This window comes from Eschscholzia californica, unplaced genomic scaffold (genome assembly GCF_041429995.1).
Source record: "Eschscholzia californica isolate CP2 unplaced genomic scaffold, dmEscCali1.0.p SCAF_2, whole genome shotgun sequence".
NCBI lineage: Eukaryota > Viridiplantae > Streptophyta > Magnoliopsida > Ranunculales > Papaveraceae > Eschscholzia > Eschscholzia californica.
The window spans coordinates 55834430-55853401 of NW_028238309.1; the positions used below are offsets into that span (position 1 = coordinate 55834430).

Consider the following 18972-nt stretch of genomic DNA (forward strand, 5'->3'; position numbering starts at 1 on the left):
ACTTCAACGTCCGTCTGTCCCCCAAGTGTCAGTGGTCCCTCGACAAAACGACCCCTCTCAGACTGCTCCAATTGTCTCCACTACTCCCTCACAGTCTGTCCCAGCTGTCACGCCTACTGTGGTGGTCCCTCCACCTGGCACTACCACTTCTCCTTCTTCCTATTCTATTCCATCTACGACTACTGTTGCAGTTAACCCTAATTCCCAAATTCCCTCTTTACCTCCTTCTTCAACTCATCCTATGATAACTCGGAGTCGAGATGGAACACGAAAGCCCAAAATACTTCTTACTACTAACATTTCTTCTTTGGATTTTAAGTTTCAGGAACCTACAACATTTAATCAAGCTTCCAAAATTACTCACTGGAATCAAGCAATGGAAGAGGAAATTCGAGCATTACACAAGAATAACACCTGGTCGCTTGTTCCTAGAAATCCGTCAATGAATATTGTTGATTCAAAATGGATCTATAAGGTCAAACAGAATCCCGATGGATCTGTTCTTCGATACAAAGCTCGTCTTGTCGCTCGAGGATTCACTCAACAGCCTGGGATTGACTATGCTGAAACCTTCAGCCCAGTGGTTCGACCAGAAACAATTCGTACTGTTCTCTCTCTTGCTGTTTCGGGAAATTGGGGCATTCATCAAATGGATGTTAAGAACGCATTTCTGCAAGGAGATTTGGAAGAAAGTGTTTACATGAATCAACCAAAGGGGTTCGTCGATCCATCATCACCAAATCATGTCTGTAAACTACATAAAGCTTGTATGGGCTAAAGCAAGCACCTAGGGCTTGGCATACAAGATTTAGTGACTGTCTTCTACAATTCAAGTTTATTCAATCAATTTCTGATTCCTCGATGTTCTTTCTTCGAAATTCGAATTCACTCACTATTTTGCTTCTTTATGTTGATGATATAATCATCACAGGCTCGTCTTCTTCAGTTATTCAGACCCTCATTCAAAAACTAAAGAATCAATTCGATATGACTGATATGGGGAATTTGCACTATTTCTTGGGTTTGGAAGCCATTCGAGATGATAACTCACTTCTCTTAACTCAGACGAAATACATCAATGACCTTTTTCATCGATTTGGGCTTCAATCTTCAAAACCAGTGTCAACTCCAGCAATCACTGGTACTAAACTTTCAAAGTCAGATGGAACACCATTGGAGGATCCTCATCCTTTTCGAAGTCTAGTAGGTGTTCTCCAATACTTGACAATCACAAGACCAGACATAGCCTACTCTGTCAATCAGGTATCTAAGTTTATGAGTCGACCTTCATCAATTCATCTAATTACAGCCAAAAGAATCCTTAGATACCTTAAGGGTACTATTTCTAATGGTCTCTGTTTCCGGCGAGCAATAAGTCATCAGATTCTCGGCTATTCTGATGCGGATTGGGCTGGCTCGCCGGATGATCGACGTTCTACCACTGGTTCTTGTGTATTTCTTGGTCCAAACCTCATTATGTGGACATCTAAGACTCAACCAACAGTTGCGAGATCGTCAACAGAGGTTGAATTTCGAGCAGTTTCTCACACTTGTGTTGAGGTTCGTTGGTTGACAAACTTGCTATTTGAATTGGGTATTCCTTCTTCTTCTACTCCAGTAATCTATTGTGATAACATCAGCACTACTTATCTCTCTGTTAATCCTATTCTACACTCGAAAACCAAGCATGTTGCCATTGATTTCTTCTTTGTTCGAGAACAAGTTAAGGCTGGCAATATCAGGGTGAACTATCTTCCAGGAGAATCTCAAGTTGCAGACATTTTCACCAAAGGATTGCCATCACCAAGGTTTAATGAATTGAGATTCAAGCTCTCACTCGTTAATGGCCGTTCGGCTTGAGGGGGGGTGTTAATGTAAACAAAATAGTTAGGTGAGGGTGTCTTCTACACATTGTGTTTTGTTAGGGACTTTCTCGTATGTCTTGTACTTGTTTTGGACTCATGTGTAATTCCTCTGTTCTTCTTCTATTTAAATAGAACCGTTGCCCTAATTTGGGGCATCTTGGTTTTCAGCATTAACAGATTAATCATCCTTGGTAAAGCCGCATATCATGATACCACCAACATCAGAACTCTTCTGAGAAGATCAATTAATCAATAATAACAACATCAACAACATCAGAATCAATTACTGATCCTTGGAAATCACATAATCCTTGATAATCTGAATTAATTCTGTTTGGAATTTCTGAACCATTCATCATCATCAAAACTACTAAAACTTTCAGATTCTAGAAATAACCCATCTTCAAAATTACCCTTTCATCAACAAGATCATGATTCGCTTTTTGTTTCGATTTCTTTGATTTTCGACAACCACCACCTATCGGAACATTTCGAAGAACTCCACCTTTTGTCCAATAACGTAGTTTAGTAATTGATTTGAAATGACGATCTTAATAATAATTTTCTTTCACTTCCTCTAAAGATTTTACCACCAATAATCTAACCCCCAATGCGGTAAAACTGTGGAGATAGAAAGATAGAGAGAGAAAAAAGAGTAAGAAGATTTCTTCCACATATTTTATATTTTGACCACTTTCTCCTCCCACAAATAAATGGAACTATCATCGGACTAAAAGAATTGCTCTGTAGCGGAGACAGTTAACTTCCCTTTCCGGCACCACCAATTCTGGTGGCGATTTACTTTTTACAAATTGGTTTTTGAGCAGTTTCGGTCGGTTCCTTTCGGTTACCGGCGAACAGTCACAACTTTCTGTCTTTCTTCCTCTTCGTTCTTGTTTTAATTTGGTTGAGATTGAGTCTCTTTTCATTATTTTTAATCTCCTTTCTTCTTCTTTCTCCTTTGATTCATCATGGATGCTACAAATTCAGAACTATTGCAACAACTTGAAGAATTAACGACCGACGAACCATCGGTTCAAACAGTTGAGGGATTTGAATCTCTTAGTCTGGAACAGTCGGTCATCAAACATGGGGTCCTCAAATTTTGCAGTGACAAGAGAATAGACACTAACCAGGCCATGATCAGACTCTCTAGGGTGCTTTATGGGCCAAATAAATTCACGCTTACAGAAATCAAAGAAAACCATTTCTTAATCCGGTTTGCTACAGGAACAGAATTGGAATTGGCAATTGCTCGTTCACCTTGGGTGATTATGGATGAACTAATAGTATTACAGGAATGTAATTCTCAGGTCGCACCAATTAATCATACATTTGACAAAGTATGGTTTTGGGTTCAAATGCACGGAATCCCGATGAAACACCTTAACAGTACGAACGTCAACAGACTCGCTTCAACAATAGGACGATATCAACCAACAACACCGGATGACGTTTCTAAATGGACAGTATTCGGGAGGGTCAGAGTGGAAATCACTATTGCCGAGCCTTTGCCAAACAGGATTAATCTCACTATATCTAACCACCAATTAATATCAGTTGAATTACGTTTTGAAAGATTGCCTCGTTTTTGTAATTCTTGTGGCCGAATAGGACATACTTTCACATTTTGCCCTATAATCCTTCTTATAGGAGACCTCCTTAAGATGAATCTATCAGAGAGTCAACGATCCAAACTTACATCTAGCATGATACCAAAATATTCTGATAAATTCAAAGTAAATATGTCCAAAGGTGGAAACAACAAAGAAATAGAATCTTTTGGAAGTACTAGCAACACATATTCAAATGGAATTTTAGGACCTGGTCCTTTAGGGAATATAGACGAACCAGAGAAAGATCGCCGGGTGTCTCTAAACGAAAGTTTTGGAGACATCCTCGATCATCTCAATTCTACCAAAAGAACCAGACCCACAAATCAGGCCTCTTCCTCTTATGATTTGGAAAATAATAATCTTTATGAAGTACAAGTACAAAATCAGAATATCTCAATTGACAAGATGGAAGGAATCAGGCCTCACAAACGACTTGCCAGACAGAACGCAACTAGAAACAATGCAGAACAGGTCACGGCTACCTCAAAGCCGATGGAGGAATGAGCATTTTTGCGTGGAATTGTCGGGGAATGGGGAACACCCCGACAAGAAATGCTCTTTATCAGTTCCTGAAGGCCACTAGGCCGGATATTATATTTATTTCTGAAACTAAGCTTTCTTATTCGTGTAATTTTCCTTTTTTACTTAATCTAGGATATAATAATTATCGCCAAGTTCTATCCCAAGGCAGAAGTGGTGGCCTATATTTAGCTTGGACAGATAATATCAACATTAGTATTAATTCCTCTGATGTCAATCTAATTCATGCTACTATTCATGATTATAATTTAAATATGGATTGGGATTTATTCGCCATTTATTGTCCTCCTCATATGCAAGATAGAATATCTTTTTGGACTAATTTCTTGCTAATTCTTTCTTCAGTTACAAATCCTTATTGCTGTATCGGAGATATGAATGCAATCGGTCAAGCATCAGAAAAGAGAGGGGGCAATCATCCAAATTCGTTTATGAATCATTTCCAATCATTCATCCGACAGAGTGGTCTAATCGATTTGGGTTTCAACGGACCTGCTTTCACGTGGTCAAATAATAGAGATCGTCATCATCTGACCCAAGAGAGACTCGATAGAGCCATGGTATCATCAGACTGGTTATTAACCTTTCCAAACTCAGGAGTTTTTCACCTTCCGAGATATGCAAGTGACCATGCCCCGATCCTTCTAAAATTGAAAGTGCAAGGTCAAACAGTCCCCACAATTGAAAAGTTCGAAAAATATTGGACACACCACCAAGAATATAGAGAAACATTTTCATCAAATTGGGAATCGGCAACAGGAACATTTTATGAAAAGGCAAAATCGGTTAAATCATCACTATTAATTTGGAGTAAAAGATCGTTTGGGATAATAAAGGACAGACTAAAGGCACTCCGACAAAGACTTTTAACTATTCAGGCACTCCAACCGTCAACATTATCTTTAGAAGTAGAAAGCCAAATTCAAGAAGAGATTATTTACCTAGAGGAGGTAGAAAGGACAAAATGTGAACAAAGATCAAGACTCAAATGGGCTGCTAATGGGGACAGAAATACAAGAGCTTTCCATACATCCATGTCAATTAGAAAACAAAAGAATAAGATCAATCAGATAAAAACACAGTCTGGCAACATTACTTCTAACGAGAATGAAATAGCTAACGAACTAATTAATTTCTTTCAGAATTTGTTTACAGCTGAACAGGTCATTCAACCACCAATGGAAATCTTGGGTGCATATAAAGTAATTCCAGCTGAACAATTAAGCGCCATCTCAGGAATCCCAACAGCAGAGGAAATTAAAGATGTGGTCATGAAGATGGAATCTAACAAGAGTCCAGGTCCAGATGGACTTCCATGTGAATATTTTCAAGTCAACTGGGACACAATAGGCAACGATCTCATAGGGTATATTCAGAACATTTTCCTCACGGGTATGATTGATCCAACCCTCAACAAAACCACGTTAGCATTAATTCCTAAGGTCAAGATTCCGAGTTGCGCTTCAGAGTTCAGACCTATCTCACTGTGCACTTCCATTTACAAATTCATCATGAAGATAATTGCAAATAGGTTGAAACCTTTCCTAGAAGATAATATCATGTGGACACAAAATGCATTTGTCCCCAATAGGCAAATTTTAGATAACATAGTAATCACCCAGGAGGTTTTACACTTAATGAATGGATCTCGTGCCATAAATGGGGGATTTTGTCTAAAAATGGATATGGCCAAAGCATATGATCGAGTAAGTTGGGAGTTTTTGGCATTGGTGCTTAAAGCCATGGGCCTGTCTGGCCCCTTTCTCAATCTCATTTTACAGTGTATCACAACACCTAAATTTAGCATTCAGCTAAATGGTCGACTTTACGGTAATTTCAGGGGCACAAGGGGCCTTCGTCAAGGATGCCCCTTATCCCCTTACCTTTTTATCCTTACCTCTCAGGCCCTCTCCCTTCTTATTTATTACTATGAGTCAAATTGTTTGTTTACAGGATACAAAATAAATTCATCTTGTCCTTCAATCTCACACCTTCTGTTTGCAGATGATTTGATAATTTTTGGTAAGGCAACATCAGCTAATCTCACTTCTATTATAGAATTTATGGAATTATATTCCAGGTTTTCAGGACAGGCAGTGAATTACGAAAAATCATCCATTTACTTTAGCTCTGGAGTCACCTGTGATCTCAAACAACAGTTTGTCAATACATTGAAAGCACCCATCATGACGGACCAAGCAAAGTATCTTGGAGCTCTAATTCTAAAACCAGGTAATAGAATAAAGAGTTTTGATTGGCTACAGGACAAATTTAAGAAAACTCTAGCAGGATGGAAACAAAAATTTATATCACAGGCAGGTAGGACAGTACTTATAAAATCAGTATTAAGTCCATTCTGTGTGTATCCATTTAGCTATCAACTATTACCACAAGGTGTACTTAATCAATTAGAGAGGGAAGAAAGATCATTTTGGTGGGGACATGGGATACATGATAGGAAGATACATTTTATCAATTGGGATATAATAACAAGTTCTAAAAAGCATGGAGGCCTAGGCATAAGATCTTTAAAGGAGGTCAATGAATCTCTTATAGCAAAAATGGCTTGGAGATTTCTCACAAACAAACAGGCAATATGGGTTAAATTATTAAGTGCTAAGTACCTACAGAAGGAAGACTATTGGAGTGTAAATAAAAATTCACCTGCATCACCATTTTGGAAGTCATTGCTTCAAGTTCGAACAACTTTACAAAATAACACCATATGGATGATTGGAGATGGTTCGGACACTAGAATAATGGAGGATAGATGGATTCCTGAAATGAGAGAACATATTCCAACACTCACTCAGAATCTACCACAAAATTTAACATGGGTCGCAGACTTGATTGATACAAATTCCAAAACTTGGAAAATAAATCTGCTACAGCAATTTTTCACTACAGAATCAATCATTGCTATAACCAACATCACAATTTCTTCAACAGGTGAAAGGGACAGACTCATTTGGAAGAATACAGAACAAGGACGATTCACAACAAAATCGTTTTATACAACCATTAAAGTCAGACCAATATTACCGAATGAAATTGGTGATTTCCCTTGGTCGAAATTCTGGAAAAAGAAAGAGATGGATCCGAAGGTACAATTGTTTATATGGAGGTTAATACATAATGGGATTGCAACTTTATCAAATATGAATCACAGAATCCAACAGACGAATCAAAATTGCAAGATGTGTCCAGATGATGAGATCGAATCAAATACCCATCTATTTGGGACATGCAAGACATTTAAAGCATTCATTCTCTCGTTGCAGGATATCGATTTCACAGATTTAAAAGAAGATCCTATTCAAAACCTCAAAGAAATTCTAAATAAAGGAAAGGATTCGAACGAGTTATGGTACAAGTACACTTATCTGTTGTGGCATTGGTGGAAAGCCAGGAATGAAAAGCACTTCCAAAACCAAGATTTCGATTTGCATCGCACTTGGCACAACATTTCTTTAGACCTCAAAAGATTTCCTTCATTATCTGTGTTTTCTTCTTTTTCGAATATTTTACAGGACAAAGCTTGGAACCCACCATTATATGGACGAATCAAGATCAATGTTGATGGAGCTTTCAAGAGGGACAGAGCAGCAGCAGCAGCAGTCGCAAAAAATTGGAGAGGAGAGACGATAGATTCAGAAGTACAAAGTTTCCCACCGGTTTCATCTCTTCATAGTGAACTAAGGGGAATGGAGCTAGGGTTTCTTGTAGCTGAGAGATTGGGGCTGCAGAGATTCGAAATAGAGACGGACTCCTTGGTCCTGGTTAACCTAATTTTGGATGGACGAGATGCTTCCCCTTGGAGATTGATAAATGATCTTGATCGAATACGTGGCTATCTAACGGATATAGAGGTGGCAATAAAACACTGTCTCAGAGAAGCTAACTCCGCCCCACATGAGTTGGCGCAATCCCTGTTGAACCCATAACTTTGTCTGAATGTTATGTTTGATCCTTTTTTTTGGATTTATAAGCTTGTACTCTTGTCATCCTCAGGATGTTATTTATGAAATTAGCTTTTCTGTCAAAAAAATAAATAAATAAATGGTACTATTGGATAATAAACAGAAAAAAAAACAGGTGGGAACCAATTTGGACGAAAGAAGAAGCGGAATTTCTGAGATAAGGTTCTACACATTATCTCTTTCTCTCTCTAAACCCTAGCCTAGCTCTGAGAGAAAAATTAAGTAATTCGATCCAGTATTACTTCCATGGTCACTTTACTCTCTAACTCCACTCCTATTACTACTACCAACTTACCTCTCGTTATCAAATTCCAGACACCAATTCTTCTCAGTTATGATCGACCACTCAAATTCTTTACCCCCAGAAGGCGAATTTCTGTAAACCTAGCAAGAAGAAAAAATGCAGTTCAATCAAGTTATTCCGACCAACATCAGCAACCTAGAACTTTATTTCCCGGTGGATTCAAGCGTCCGGAGATCAAAATTCCAAGTTTGGTTCTGAAATTGAGTTCAGAAGAGGTTTTGGGGAGAGAAAATGTTGTTGATTCTATTGATTTTGCGGTTTCTAATAAGTGGGTAGGTATTGTTGTTGTGGGTGGCACAGAAGGAAGTGGTGGGAAATTGTATGAAGCAGCAAGATTGTTGAAGTCAGTTATTAGAGATCGAGCTTATCTTCTTGTTGATGAACGTGTTGATATTGCTGCTGCTATTGGTGCAAATGGTGTTGTTCTTTCCGACCAAGGTTAGTTCTTTTTCTTTACTTTTTGGTTATCTAGTATCAATAAGTATCATCATCTTCAACAATATAAGAAAGATATCACATTGTCAATTATATTTTCGGAGTTAATTTTGTAGTAACTAAGCAAAAAGGATCCTCATTTGCCAATTATGAAAAGAAAAACTATAGAGTAAGGTTGTGAAGGGCGAAAAGGGTCGTACAAAGGAGTCCAAATTTGTCGACGCGAGATGAAATACCTATATTGTATTTGATATATAATGTATGCATGTACAGTTATATTGTATCACATATCATAGGATATGGCTATTTAGACCTCCTAGTCGAGCCAAGTCTCCCCGACGTGTGTCAAATTCAATGCAAACGCTGATCAAGGTCTCCAATTGTTAAATCATGGTCAATTGCATCTTTTGGTGCTCAAATTGGAGCAGGCTCGGTCTGTACAGATTCCCTGAATCCCTGATAGATAGATATAGTATTTTAGTTTTGGACTGGGTTGGGGTGCCACCGTGCCACAAGGCGGACTTTTCCACGCACCAAAAATATCAGGTACATGATGGAATATACTTCAAATCCATATCTAGAAGACGTACAAGTGAACCTTGATGAGGTGCCACTTTTCCGACTGTTGTAGAATTTCAGTTCCTGACGTTGATCCCATTCAAAATGAGAACTTTAATATATCATCGATTCATCCCGACTGAACAGTCTTTCCGCTCCAATCAGATGAAACCACATCTTCATGATCATACCACAATTTTCCAATTTATTGGGAGTGTCGGCTGTATCTAGGAATATCATTGTGGACATGTATGGGAATGAGTCACTGTCTTGCTTTTCCAGGGGACAGACTGTGGCATACGGAGGGATAGGCTGGACAGGGATTCCAATAGGTTGTTTTTATTGTAAAAATTGGGGAATGACAAGAGACTCATATTTTGGATGGATGCATGGCATGGGATGTGGGAATTCTTAGTGGCTGGGAGCTTTAGGAGTAGCATAAGTTGCTGATTTTAGATGGAGTTAACCCAATAGAGGAAAAAGGATTTGGAGGAGTATTCCAGGTCGGAGCTTCTCGGTGACGTAAACGTAATGCTATGAAACTTTAACTTGTGGCTGAAGTGAGGTGCAGGACTTCCCCATCAAGTTGATTTGGACGATTACATTTTCATTGAAGGTCTGTATCTTTGTCTGGATGGCTAGGCTTCAAAGGATTTTGACGGAGTATTATTCGAAAAAAGAGAGGAGGTGTTCTGGTTAATAGATTAATCTTGTGTAGATGCAATGAGGAGTCCGTAAGTCATCTTTGACCCATCGTCCTATCACTTGGCATATTTGGATTTGGGAGTTTATTTAGCCAGCACTTTAAGGGTATCGTGCATGGAGCAGAGGAATATGGAACTCTTTTTGTGAGAATGGAATAATGCGACAGTACCTACAAGGGAAGATGGATTTGGAGACCGATTCCTCATGCTATTGTCGGCAATCGGAGAGGTAGAAATACATCATCTTTAAAGGGGATGTGTTTCATTTTGGTAAATTTAAATTGCAACTGTTTTTCTGTTGTACTTTTGGTGTAATATGAAAAGTGGAGCCTAGTGGTGTCTTATAGGGAGTTAGGGACTTCACTCTTAATTGGGAGGCTATGATATCAACCTTATTAGGTGGTGTGGTTTGTTACATAGGTTTCTATTCATCTCTTGATGGCTTATTGTTTCGTGCACATATCTTATCTTCCCTTCTTAATTTTTTTAAGGGGGAGATAAAAAGTCCTCCAACTCTCCAATTGTAGAATCATCAACAGAAGCTACACAAACATGCGAGACCAAGTTCCCATTTAACAAAATTAATGAGGTACTACTTGGAGATTGAAGATTTGCTTTAAGTTGAAGCTCGAACTCTACTAAATTAGGGAGGATGTGTCAACCAAGATAAAGGTGTAGGTTCCCCTCGACTGGGCAAGCTAGCAGAATCGTTATTGCTCTAATTCTATTCTTTTAGATTCCTTTGTCTTGGGAAGTTTCTTATATATTTAAGCATATATCTAGGAATAATTGTCTATCAAGTATTCAATGTTACAATAAACCTCCATAATCCCTTACTTTCAATGTCGACTTTTCTGCAGTCATGTAGCATCTTACAGATGTAGTTTCTTTGTTAGTTTTTTAGTTAGGGAGTTTAACGATATCCCCTCATCACTAATGTCCAACACTAGTTAATATGTTGTGATTCCACAGTGTGTGTGATAAATTTTTCTTGTTCTTCCTAAAATCTCAGACAAATCCAACACTAGTTACTCTGTTGTGATTCTACAGTGTGATAAATTTTTCTTGTTTTTACAGGTCTTCCAGCCATAGCGGCAAGAAACATTATGATGGAATCAAAATCTGAGTCTGTAATTCTTCCTTTAGTTGGTAGGAGTGTTAACACTGCTGATGCTGCTTTAAGTGCATCTAATTCTGAAGGTGCTGATTTTCTTATCTATAGTAATGATAGTGGAAGTTATAGAGATATGCTGGTCAATTCTATATTTCAAGATGTAAAGGTACCAATTTTTACAACCATTGCTCTGGTAGGAGGGGACTCAGTGGTTGCTGATGCATCAAAGTTATTAAGGTCAGGTGCTAGTGGGATATTCATTTCCTTGGATGAAATGAAGCTATTTAACGATGCTGCTCTGAGCAAATTGTTTTCTTCTGTTAATGTCATGAGTAAAAGAACACAAGATGGATACAAAATTTCTAGTGAAGTTAGAAAGACGGATTTATTGGATCATGTACAAAGTGGGCTTACGCCGTCTATTAATTTGGAAGAGAGAGAAAAAGAGTTCATAAAAACGGAGAAAACGGTATTAATAGAAACAATGTCTGTCATCCGCAAAGCTGCACCACAGGTGATGTTTTAACGCACCGGGTTCGGTGTTTTCTTCAGATATATTCAGTACTCATCAACCATTTTTACGCGATCTAATTATGTACTTATGATTTTGAGGGGCAGATGGAGGAGGTTTCACTTCTCACTGATGCAGTTTCTCGACTAGATGAGCCATTTCTGCTGGTTATAGTGGTAATTGTGTGCTGAACTTCAGCAATATCTGGTTCCACGGATAATACATGGGTATTAGCTCTAAATTTCAAGTAATTTTTTTCATCGAATTGAAATATAGCGTGTTTTGCTTAAAAGAAAAAAGAAATTTGCCTTGTGCGTCTTTGCATTCCCGTTTCCTTTCATTAATTTAATCAAAGTATTCAAAAAAAAAAAAAAAAAGAAATTTGCTCCTTTTTTTATTGAACCAACTTTAATGTAGGAGAAATTCTATTTCATAGGGCCTCCAATTGAGTTTTTTGTTTTTTGAGTCACCAGTGTATTAGAACAAAAGCATACTTCAAGAAGACTGAGATTCAATTTTATTAGCATGAATGCTGTGTTGAGCCTGCGTTTCTGATTCTTGATATTCATCATATTATGTTTTCCTGGACTGTTTGATCCGATGATGACCATTGCAAATATACAATACAATTTGTTGTTCGTGACTAGATAATTTTACCATCGGGAATTTGTTCGTTAATTTATTTTTAAGAATATTATGAAAATCATACTTTGAAAGCTTTCCCTTCTCATACAGTTACTTATTTTATCTTCTTAGGGTGAGTTCAACTCTGGTAAATCAAGTGTCATCAATGGCCTCCTTGGTAAAAAGTATCTCAAAGAGGGAGTCGTCCCAACAACTAATGAGATCACTTTGTTATGCTATGCGGAGATGGATGCTCGTGAGCAAGAAAGATGCGAAAGGCACCCCGATGGTCAATTTATATGTTATCTACCTGCTCCAATTCTGAAAAGGGTTAGTCATTTCCATTTTTGTTTTACACCCATAATTCTTATTCATACATGCATTCTACCTTTTTTTTTTTTTTGAAAATTTGATTCAATAAACAAGAGAAACTATACAGAAAAACGAAAGGAAGATGGGTTGCTCAGGTTATGCTACATTACATAACCCAAGCCTCCCAATTCCTAACAACATCCAAGAAAGAGGAATCTTTGAATTTTGAGGAACCACTAATCCAGTAGTGAATTGTTCCTTTTACATCTTCTACATCTACCGATGAGAAGGAATTAGATTCCTTAAAAATTTTGTCATTCCTATCCTTCCATAGATTCCACACTATAGCAACCGGCACCAGGTCCCATATTTCCTTCTTGGATCTCGGTTTAAAGATACCATCCCATTGCTCAAACATGTCTGTAATGGTGTTGGGTCTACACCATTGACTTTTGAGTGATCCCATGAAATAGTCCCATAAGTTCGATGCTATTCTGCACCTTAGGAAGAGATGATCCGCTGATTCCTCGTCCCCTTTGCATAGAATACACCTATTTGCCAATTGAAAGCCTCTGTGCCTTAATGAATGCATCGTGGGTATTCTACCTATAAAGGTAGCCCATATCAGGAACAGCACCCTCGGGGGGGTGTGCTTACGATGAAGAATTCTCACAAGGGCTTGCCTCATCACCGTGACATCGGGTGATACCCTCTCATAACATTCTTTGACACACAGAGGTTTTTCTATCCCCTCCTTCCAAACTCTTTTATCTCTCACGGAAGTCACCCGAACTTCCTTAAGATAATCACAAAGCAAAATGTATTGATCCACTTCCCAATCGTTGAGGTTTCTTCTCGTGCATATGTTCCAAACCAACCTATCTTTATCGAACATAGAGGAAACCAACGCATTTTGGTCAGACGCAATATCAAAGATCAAAGGAAATCTCGCTTTTAACTTCGTTTGCCCGAACCATTCTTCATGCCAAAATAGGATGGATTCCCCATTTCCTAGATCCCATTTCGTAATTGCTTGAAATTTTGTGGATAAACATTGGATTCCTTTCCATACTCCGCATCCATAGGAGGAGTTCCTTACCCGATCCTCCCACTGTCGCGGGTTATGACCATATTTTGCAGAGATTACTTCCTTCCACAAGGCCCCATCCTCATGATAGAATCTCCAAATCCACTTGATGAGCAGCGCTTCATTCATAGCCTTCAAATCTTTAACTCCCATTCCTCCTTTTAATTTCGGTGATCGAACTAACTTCCACGCCGCCCAATGCATTCTCTTCTTATCAGACTTTCCATTCCAAAGAAAATTACACATCTTGCTATCAATTGCCTTTAAGATTGTTTTCGGGATCGAGAACAAAGACAGGAAATACGACTGTAATGCTTGGAGAACTGACTTAATAAGGGTGAGTTTGCCTCCCCTGGATAACAAATGCCCCTTCCATGCTGCCAGCGTCTTATTCACTCTCTCTAACACCGGGTCCCAAAGTGAGTTCGCTTTATATCTGTGACCAAGAGGAAGGCCTAGATAGCTGGTCGGTAGGCTTCCAATCAGACAACCAAAACCCCTCATGGCCTCCCAATTTCTGTCACTCTCCTTCACCTGTGTGGCTTCATATATGAAAGACTTATTCATATTCACTTTTAAACCTGAGGCTAATTCGAACCATATCAAAATGCCCCTCAGTCTCGTTACTTGATCCTCATTTTCGTCTAGGAAGAACAATGTGTCATCTGCAAATTGTAGATGATTTATACCCCTGCTAGCTTCCGTCACTTTGAAGCCTGAAACCCAGTTAAGATCCTCCGCCATTTGCATACAATGGCTTAGCACTTCTCCTATTAATAGGAACAGCAGCGGGGACAGGGGGTCCCCTTGCCTAATTCCCCTTGAGCTTTGAAATACCTCAGAAGGCCTTCCATTAATAATGACAGAGAAGGTGGCTGAGGATATACATGAGTATACCCATGATCGCCACTTATACCCAAAGCCCATCCTGTTCATTACCTTGTATAGAAAATCCCAGCTCACCCGATCATATGCCTTCTCTAGGTCCGCCTTAATAATGATTCCCCTGTTTTCGCTCTTGCGCCTAGAATCAATAAGTTCGTTGGCAATCATCACTCCGTCCAGTATTTGTCTACCTCCCACAAACGCACCTTGGAAGGGTGATATGAGTTTATTCATAAACTTGGCCAGGCGAGACGAGAGGATCTTTGATATAATTTTGTACATACCTCCAACAAGACTAATTGGTCTAAAGTCCGAGAATGAGGAGCTGCTCTTCTTTTTGGGTATGAGCACTATGAAGGTTTGATTTAAAGACCAGTGCAAAGATGCCGTCCTAGAGAACTCTTCCACCACCTTCATCATGCCTTCCTTCAATATATCCCAACAATTGTCATAAAAAGAGATAGGTAAACCATCCGGACCCGGAGCTTTGTCCTTAGCCAAGTCCTTAATAGCCGCCTTCACCTCCTCCTCTTTTATGTCCTCCTCCATCGAATCCGCTTCCTCCGGCTCCAAATGAGCTAAATCCATCTCCATGACCCCCGGCCTCCAAAATCTCGGTTCACAGTACAGCTCGCTAAAATGCTTTACCGCTTCCTTCATTATTTCATCCTCATCCGCTATGCTGTTTTCACCGATGCTAATAACGGAAATACGATTCTGTCGAGCCCTGCATTTAAGAACTTTATGAAAATAGGCCGAATTCTTATCACCCGCCTTTAACCAAGTTGCCCTCGACTTTTGACGCAGGCTGACCTCTTCTGAGGCTAAAAGCCTCTCCATTTTCACCCTCACTTCTTTCCTAAGTTCCAAGTCTTCCAAGGATAGAGGATTGCTCTCCTCCAGCTTGTCCAATCTATTAATCTCTTCCTTAGCCAACTTATACTCAATGCATTCTACCTTCTCATCTGCATCAACTAGTTAACATATTCCGCAGCGAATTCAGTTTATCGGGCATGACTCTTCTGTTATTTTCCTCACTCACTCTTTCCCTATGCTTGTTCTCAGAGGCTTTATATTACCTCGAGCAAACATATTATCTGTGTCCTGTGGTTATGATTGTTTATCTTGAGTCTGTGTTTAGACTTTAGAGATCAAATCCATCTTCTTATGTAGTATCTCTACATCTGTAGAATAATTTACAATCTTTAACGATTGCTAATGCTAATCTCTCTGTAATCAGATGAACCTTGTTGATACACCTGGTACTAATGTGATTCTTCAAAGGCAACAACGTCTTACCGAAGAGTTTGTGCCCCGTTCTGATTTGATTCTTTTTGTGATCTCTGCTGACCGACCATTAACTGCAAGTGAGGTATGATCAGTGGCACTTGCCAATCATATAATTAATGCTACTCCAGACGAGATCAGTAATACTCCATGAAGTCCATCTTTACATGTCGTTCTTTGTGGTTTCAGGTTGCTTTTCTTCAATATATTCAGCAGTGGAAGAAAAAAGTTGTGTTTGTGTTGAACAAATCTGATCTCTATCAGAGTAAAACTGAGGTTATTAAACTCTTATTGTCTTGTTTTGAAAAAAAAACCTTTTATTTTAGCCTTGTCTTCTAGCTAATTGCTATTAGCTCCTTTCCGGTTTTATTTGAATCAGCTAGAAGAAGCTATTGCCTTCATCAAAGAGAATACACAGAAGTTACTGAGTGCAGAAAATGTTACACTATACCCTGTGTCTGCACGATCAGCAATGGAGGCAAAATTCTCTCTGGGCTTAGATGATGAAAATATCATCCGGGAACTATTGGAGAGTGATTATCGTTGGAAGAACAGTGGTTTCTATGAACTCGAGAAATTCTTGTACAGTTTTTTAGATGGATCGTCAGATACAGGAATTGAAAGGATGAGGCTTAAGCTTGAAACACCAATTAGAATTGCAGATCGCTTAATTGATGCTTGTGAAACACTCGCGAAAAAGGATCAGAAATCCGCCATTCAAGATTTAGTCTCTGTTAGTGAAATTGTTGGTAGAGTGAAAGAGCACACCCAAAAGATGGAACTTGATAGCATGTCGTGGAAGAGACAAACTTTATCACTAGTATGTTTCTAACTCAAATTAAATACAAATATTTGATATCTGTTGATACTTTTCATAGTTTGATCTTGCCTCTGTCGTCTTATAAAGTTCCTTCGAAGAACTCTTTGATATACGGGCTTCATTTTTTACTATATGTTACAAGAGAGGATTCACGACAATTGCAGGTTGACACGGCAAGAGCAAGAACTGTGAGGCTCATAGAATCTACTCTGAAACTCTCAAATCTTGATCTAGTTGCTTCTTACGTTTTCAAAGGTGAAAAATCTGACCTTATGCGTGCTAGCTCCAGTGTTCAGAATGGCATAATTGACCCTGCACTTTCTGATACACAAGTAAGTTCTATTAGATTTTACCTGAAATTCCAAGATTTACTCATTTTTTCAGATCTTCTGCTCGGTGTTAGCTTTGAAACTTATTCTTCATATTATCATGTTATGGTTCCCAGAATGGGATAGTTTACTATGCTCTATTGTTAATCCTAAAAAAATTGCCATAAAATGATGATATGTATTCTCTAGCGAAGTCTCATATATCTTCTCCTGGCAATTTGAGTCTGAAATTTGATTGTTAACTTTTGTTACACAGAAGCTACTTGGGGAATATAGAATGTGGTTAAAATCACAAAATGAACGTGAAGGCAGAATCTACAAGGATTCTTTCAAGAAGAAATGGCCGTCATCTGTTTATCAGCAGATTGGAAACTACGAATTGCAGAGGAAAGATCTTAGCCTGAAAACAATCGAAAACTTCAGCGCTTCTGCGGCTGCAAAACTTTTTGACCAGGAAATCCGTGAAGTGGTATGTTTTCTATTGTTGTCTTATTGGTTATGTTTTTCATCACCAATGAAATGAATCTACTTCCTTGATGTTATCCTATATTTCTAGTTTGATCTTTTACCCCTATTATACCATGAACTTGGTTCTTACGTTAAAAAATTCCTGGCTTTGGACTTCGAATACAGTTTTCTTGTGGGATTTCTTACCGCAGGAAATTGTGCCGAAGTCCAAAGACCTAATCTCGTGTTGGTCTTCGTTAAAAAGTGCTAATATCGTAAGCGCGCGCTCTTTGTACAAAGCATACAAACCTATGCAAAACCGTGCGAAGTTTACTCATGCTAAGTCGTGCACACCATACCCTAGGGAGCTGGAGCCTAAAAAATTTGATGGATGCATTTTGACAAAAGAAAATTTGGTCTAGGGAGTTTTGGCCAATTTACCCTTGTAACAACTAGCCGATCAACCATCCAACTCCCTTTTGATTTTTCAGGTTTTGGGAACATTCGGAGGATTAGGAGCTGCAGGAGTTTCTGCTTCCCTCTTAACAACTGTGCTGCCGACCACATCGGAGGACCTTCTTGCTCTAGGTCTTTGCTCGGCTGGCGGGTAATTACTACTTTCTTGATTTAAATTTTATTGATGTTACTTTCCATTTCCCTGCTTTTGCTTAAGGATCAAATTTCTTATACACATCACATTGTTAAGTCTAATCTAACTGAAAAATGTGACTATGAGTTTGATATATATATATATATATATATATATATATATATATATTTATAAATTTTTATTTGGAGGGAGAGAGTTAGATTTTCTAACAGGCTAGCTATTGACTACTAATCCTATGCTCTGACTTACCTCACTTCAATTACCCCTTGTCACCATTTGGAGCTAACTCAACCTTATAATAGTTTGTTAGCAATATCGAATTTCCCAACTCGTCGAAAGGAGATGACAGAAAAGGTACGAAGGGTAGCTGACGGCGTGGCACGTGAACTTGAGGAAGCCATGACTAAAGATCTCTTACATAGTATTGAAGATCTCGAGAACTTCGTTAAAATCATTAGCAAACCTTATCAAGATGCAGCACAACAAAGAATAGACAGATCATTGAAGATACAAGAAGAGCTGACAAATATACGGAAAAAACTACAAACTTTATTAATTGAAATCCAAAATCTTCATGTATCATGAAATAATGTTATTCTATTCTTTTAAACCGTAGCAAATTCCCACTTCTTTCTCCTCATGTTATGTTTGTGAGCATTATGAGGGAAAGACGAAGCCATGTGGGGTATTGAATATTCAATAGTCATTATATCATAATAAATTATAAACTATGTAACATACACGATATGTCAAATGATATTCGAAGTTTTGTTTGATTACGAGTCTAAGACTATTCCATCTGTCAGTAGTTAAAAACATTGCAGGAAAAAGTCGGCGAGTTTTCTTTTCGCGTGTCCCTCGGTGATATTTGGTTGTTGAATTGAATTTTTCTTCTGCAATGAAAGTTACTTGGTATCTTTAAGTTGTTTGTCACTTCCATTATT

The 18972-nt window shown here is 38.5% G+C and overlaps 2 protein-coding genes across 5 annotated transcripts; both read left to right on the forward strand.

Moving 5' to 3' along the window:
* The first annotated feature begins 2836 nt into the window (after nt 1-2836).
* LOC147559250 (uncharacterized) lies at nt 2837-3985 on the forward strand. The gene has a single exon (XM_086659154.1). It carries the CDS (start codon nt 2837-2839, stop codon nt 3983-3985), a length of 1149 nt encoding a protein of 382 aa, XP_086515280.1.
* A 4053-nt stretch (nt 3986-8038) lies between these two features.
* FZL (FZO-like protein) lies at nt 8039-18807 on the forward strand. Of its 4 annotated transcripts, XM_086661112.1 has the most exons (12): nt 8109-8743; nt 11080-11202; nt 11314-11630; nt 11735-11803; nt 12384-12581; nt 15776-15907; nt 16012-16098; nt 16202-16642; nt 16807-16974; nt 17228-17440; nt 17910-18025; nt 18331-18807. In XM_086661112.1, exons 1-12 carry the CDS (start codon nt 8248-8250, stop codon nt 18611-18613), a joined length of 2643 nt encoding a protein of 880 aa, XP_086517238.1. In that variant the 5' UTR covers nt 8109-8247; the 3' UTR covers nt 18614-18807. The 4 variants fall into 4 exon arrangements, with proteins under 4 accessions (XP_086517237.1, XP_086517239.1, XP_086517238.1 ...); XM_086661111.1 differs by having other exon boundaries at nt 8039-8743; nt 11080-11630; XM_086661114.1 differs by lacking the exon at nt 15776-15907 and having other exon boundaries at nt 8110-8743.
* Nucleotides 18808-18972: the final 165 nt, after the last annotated feature.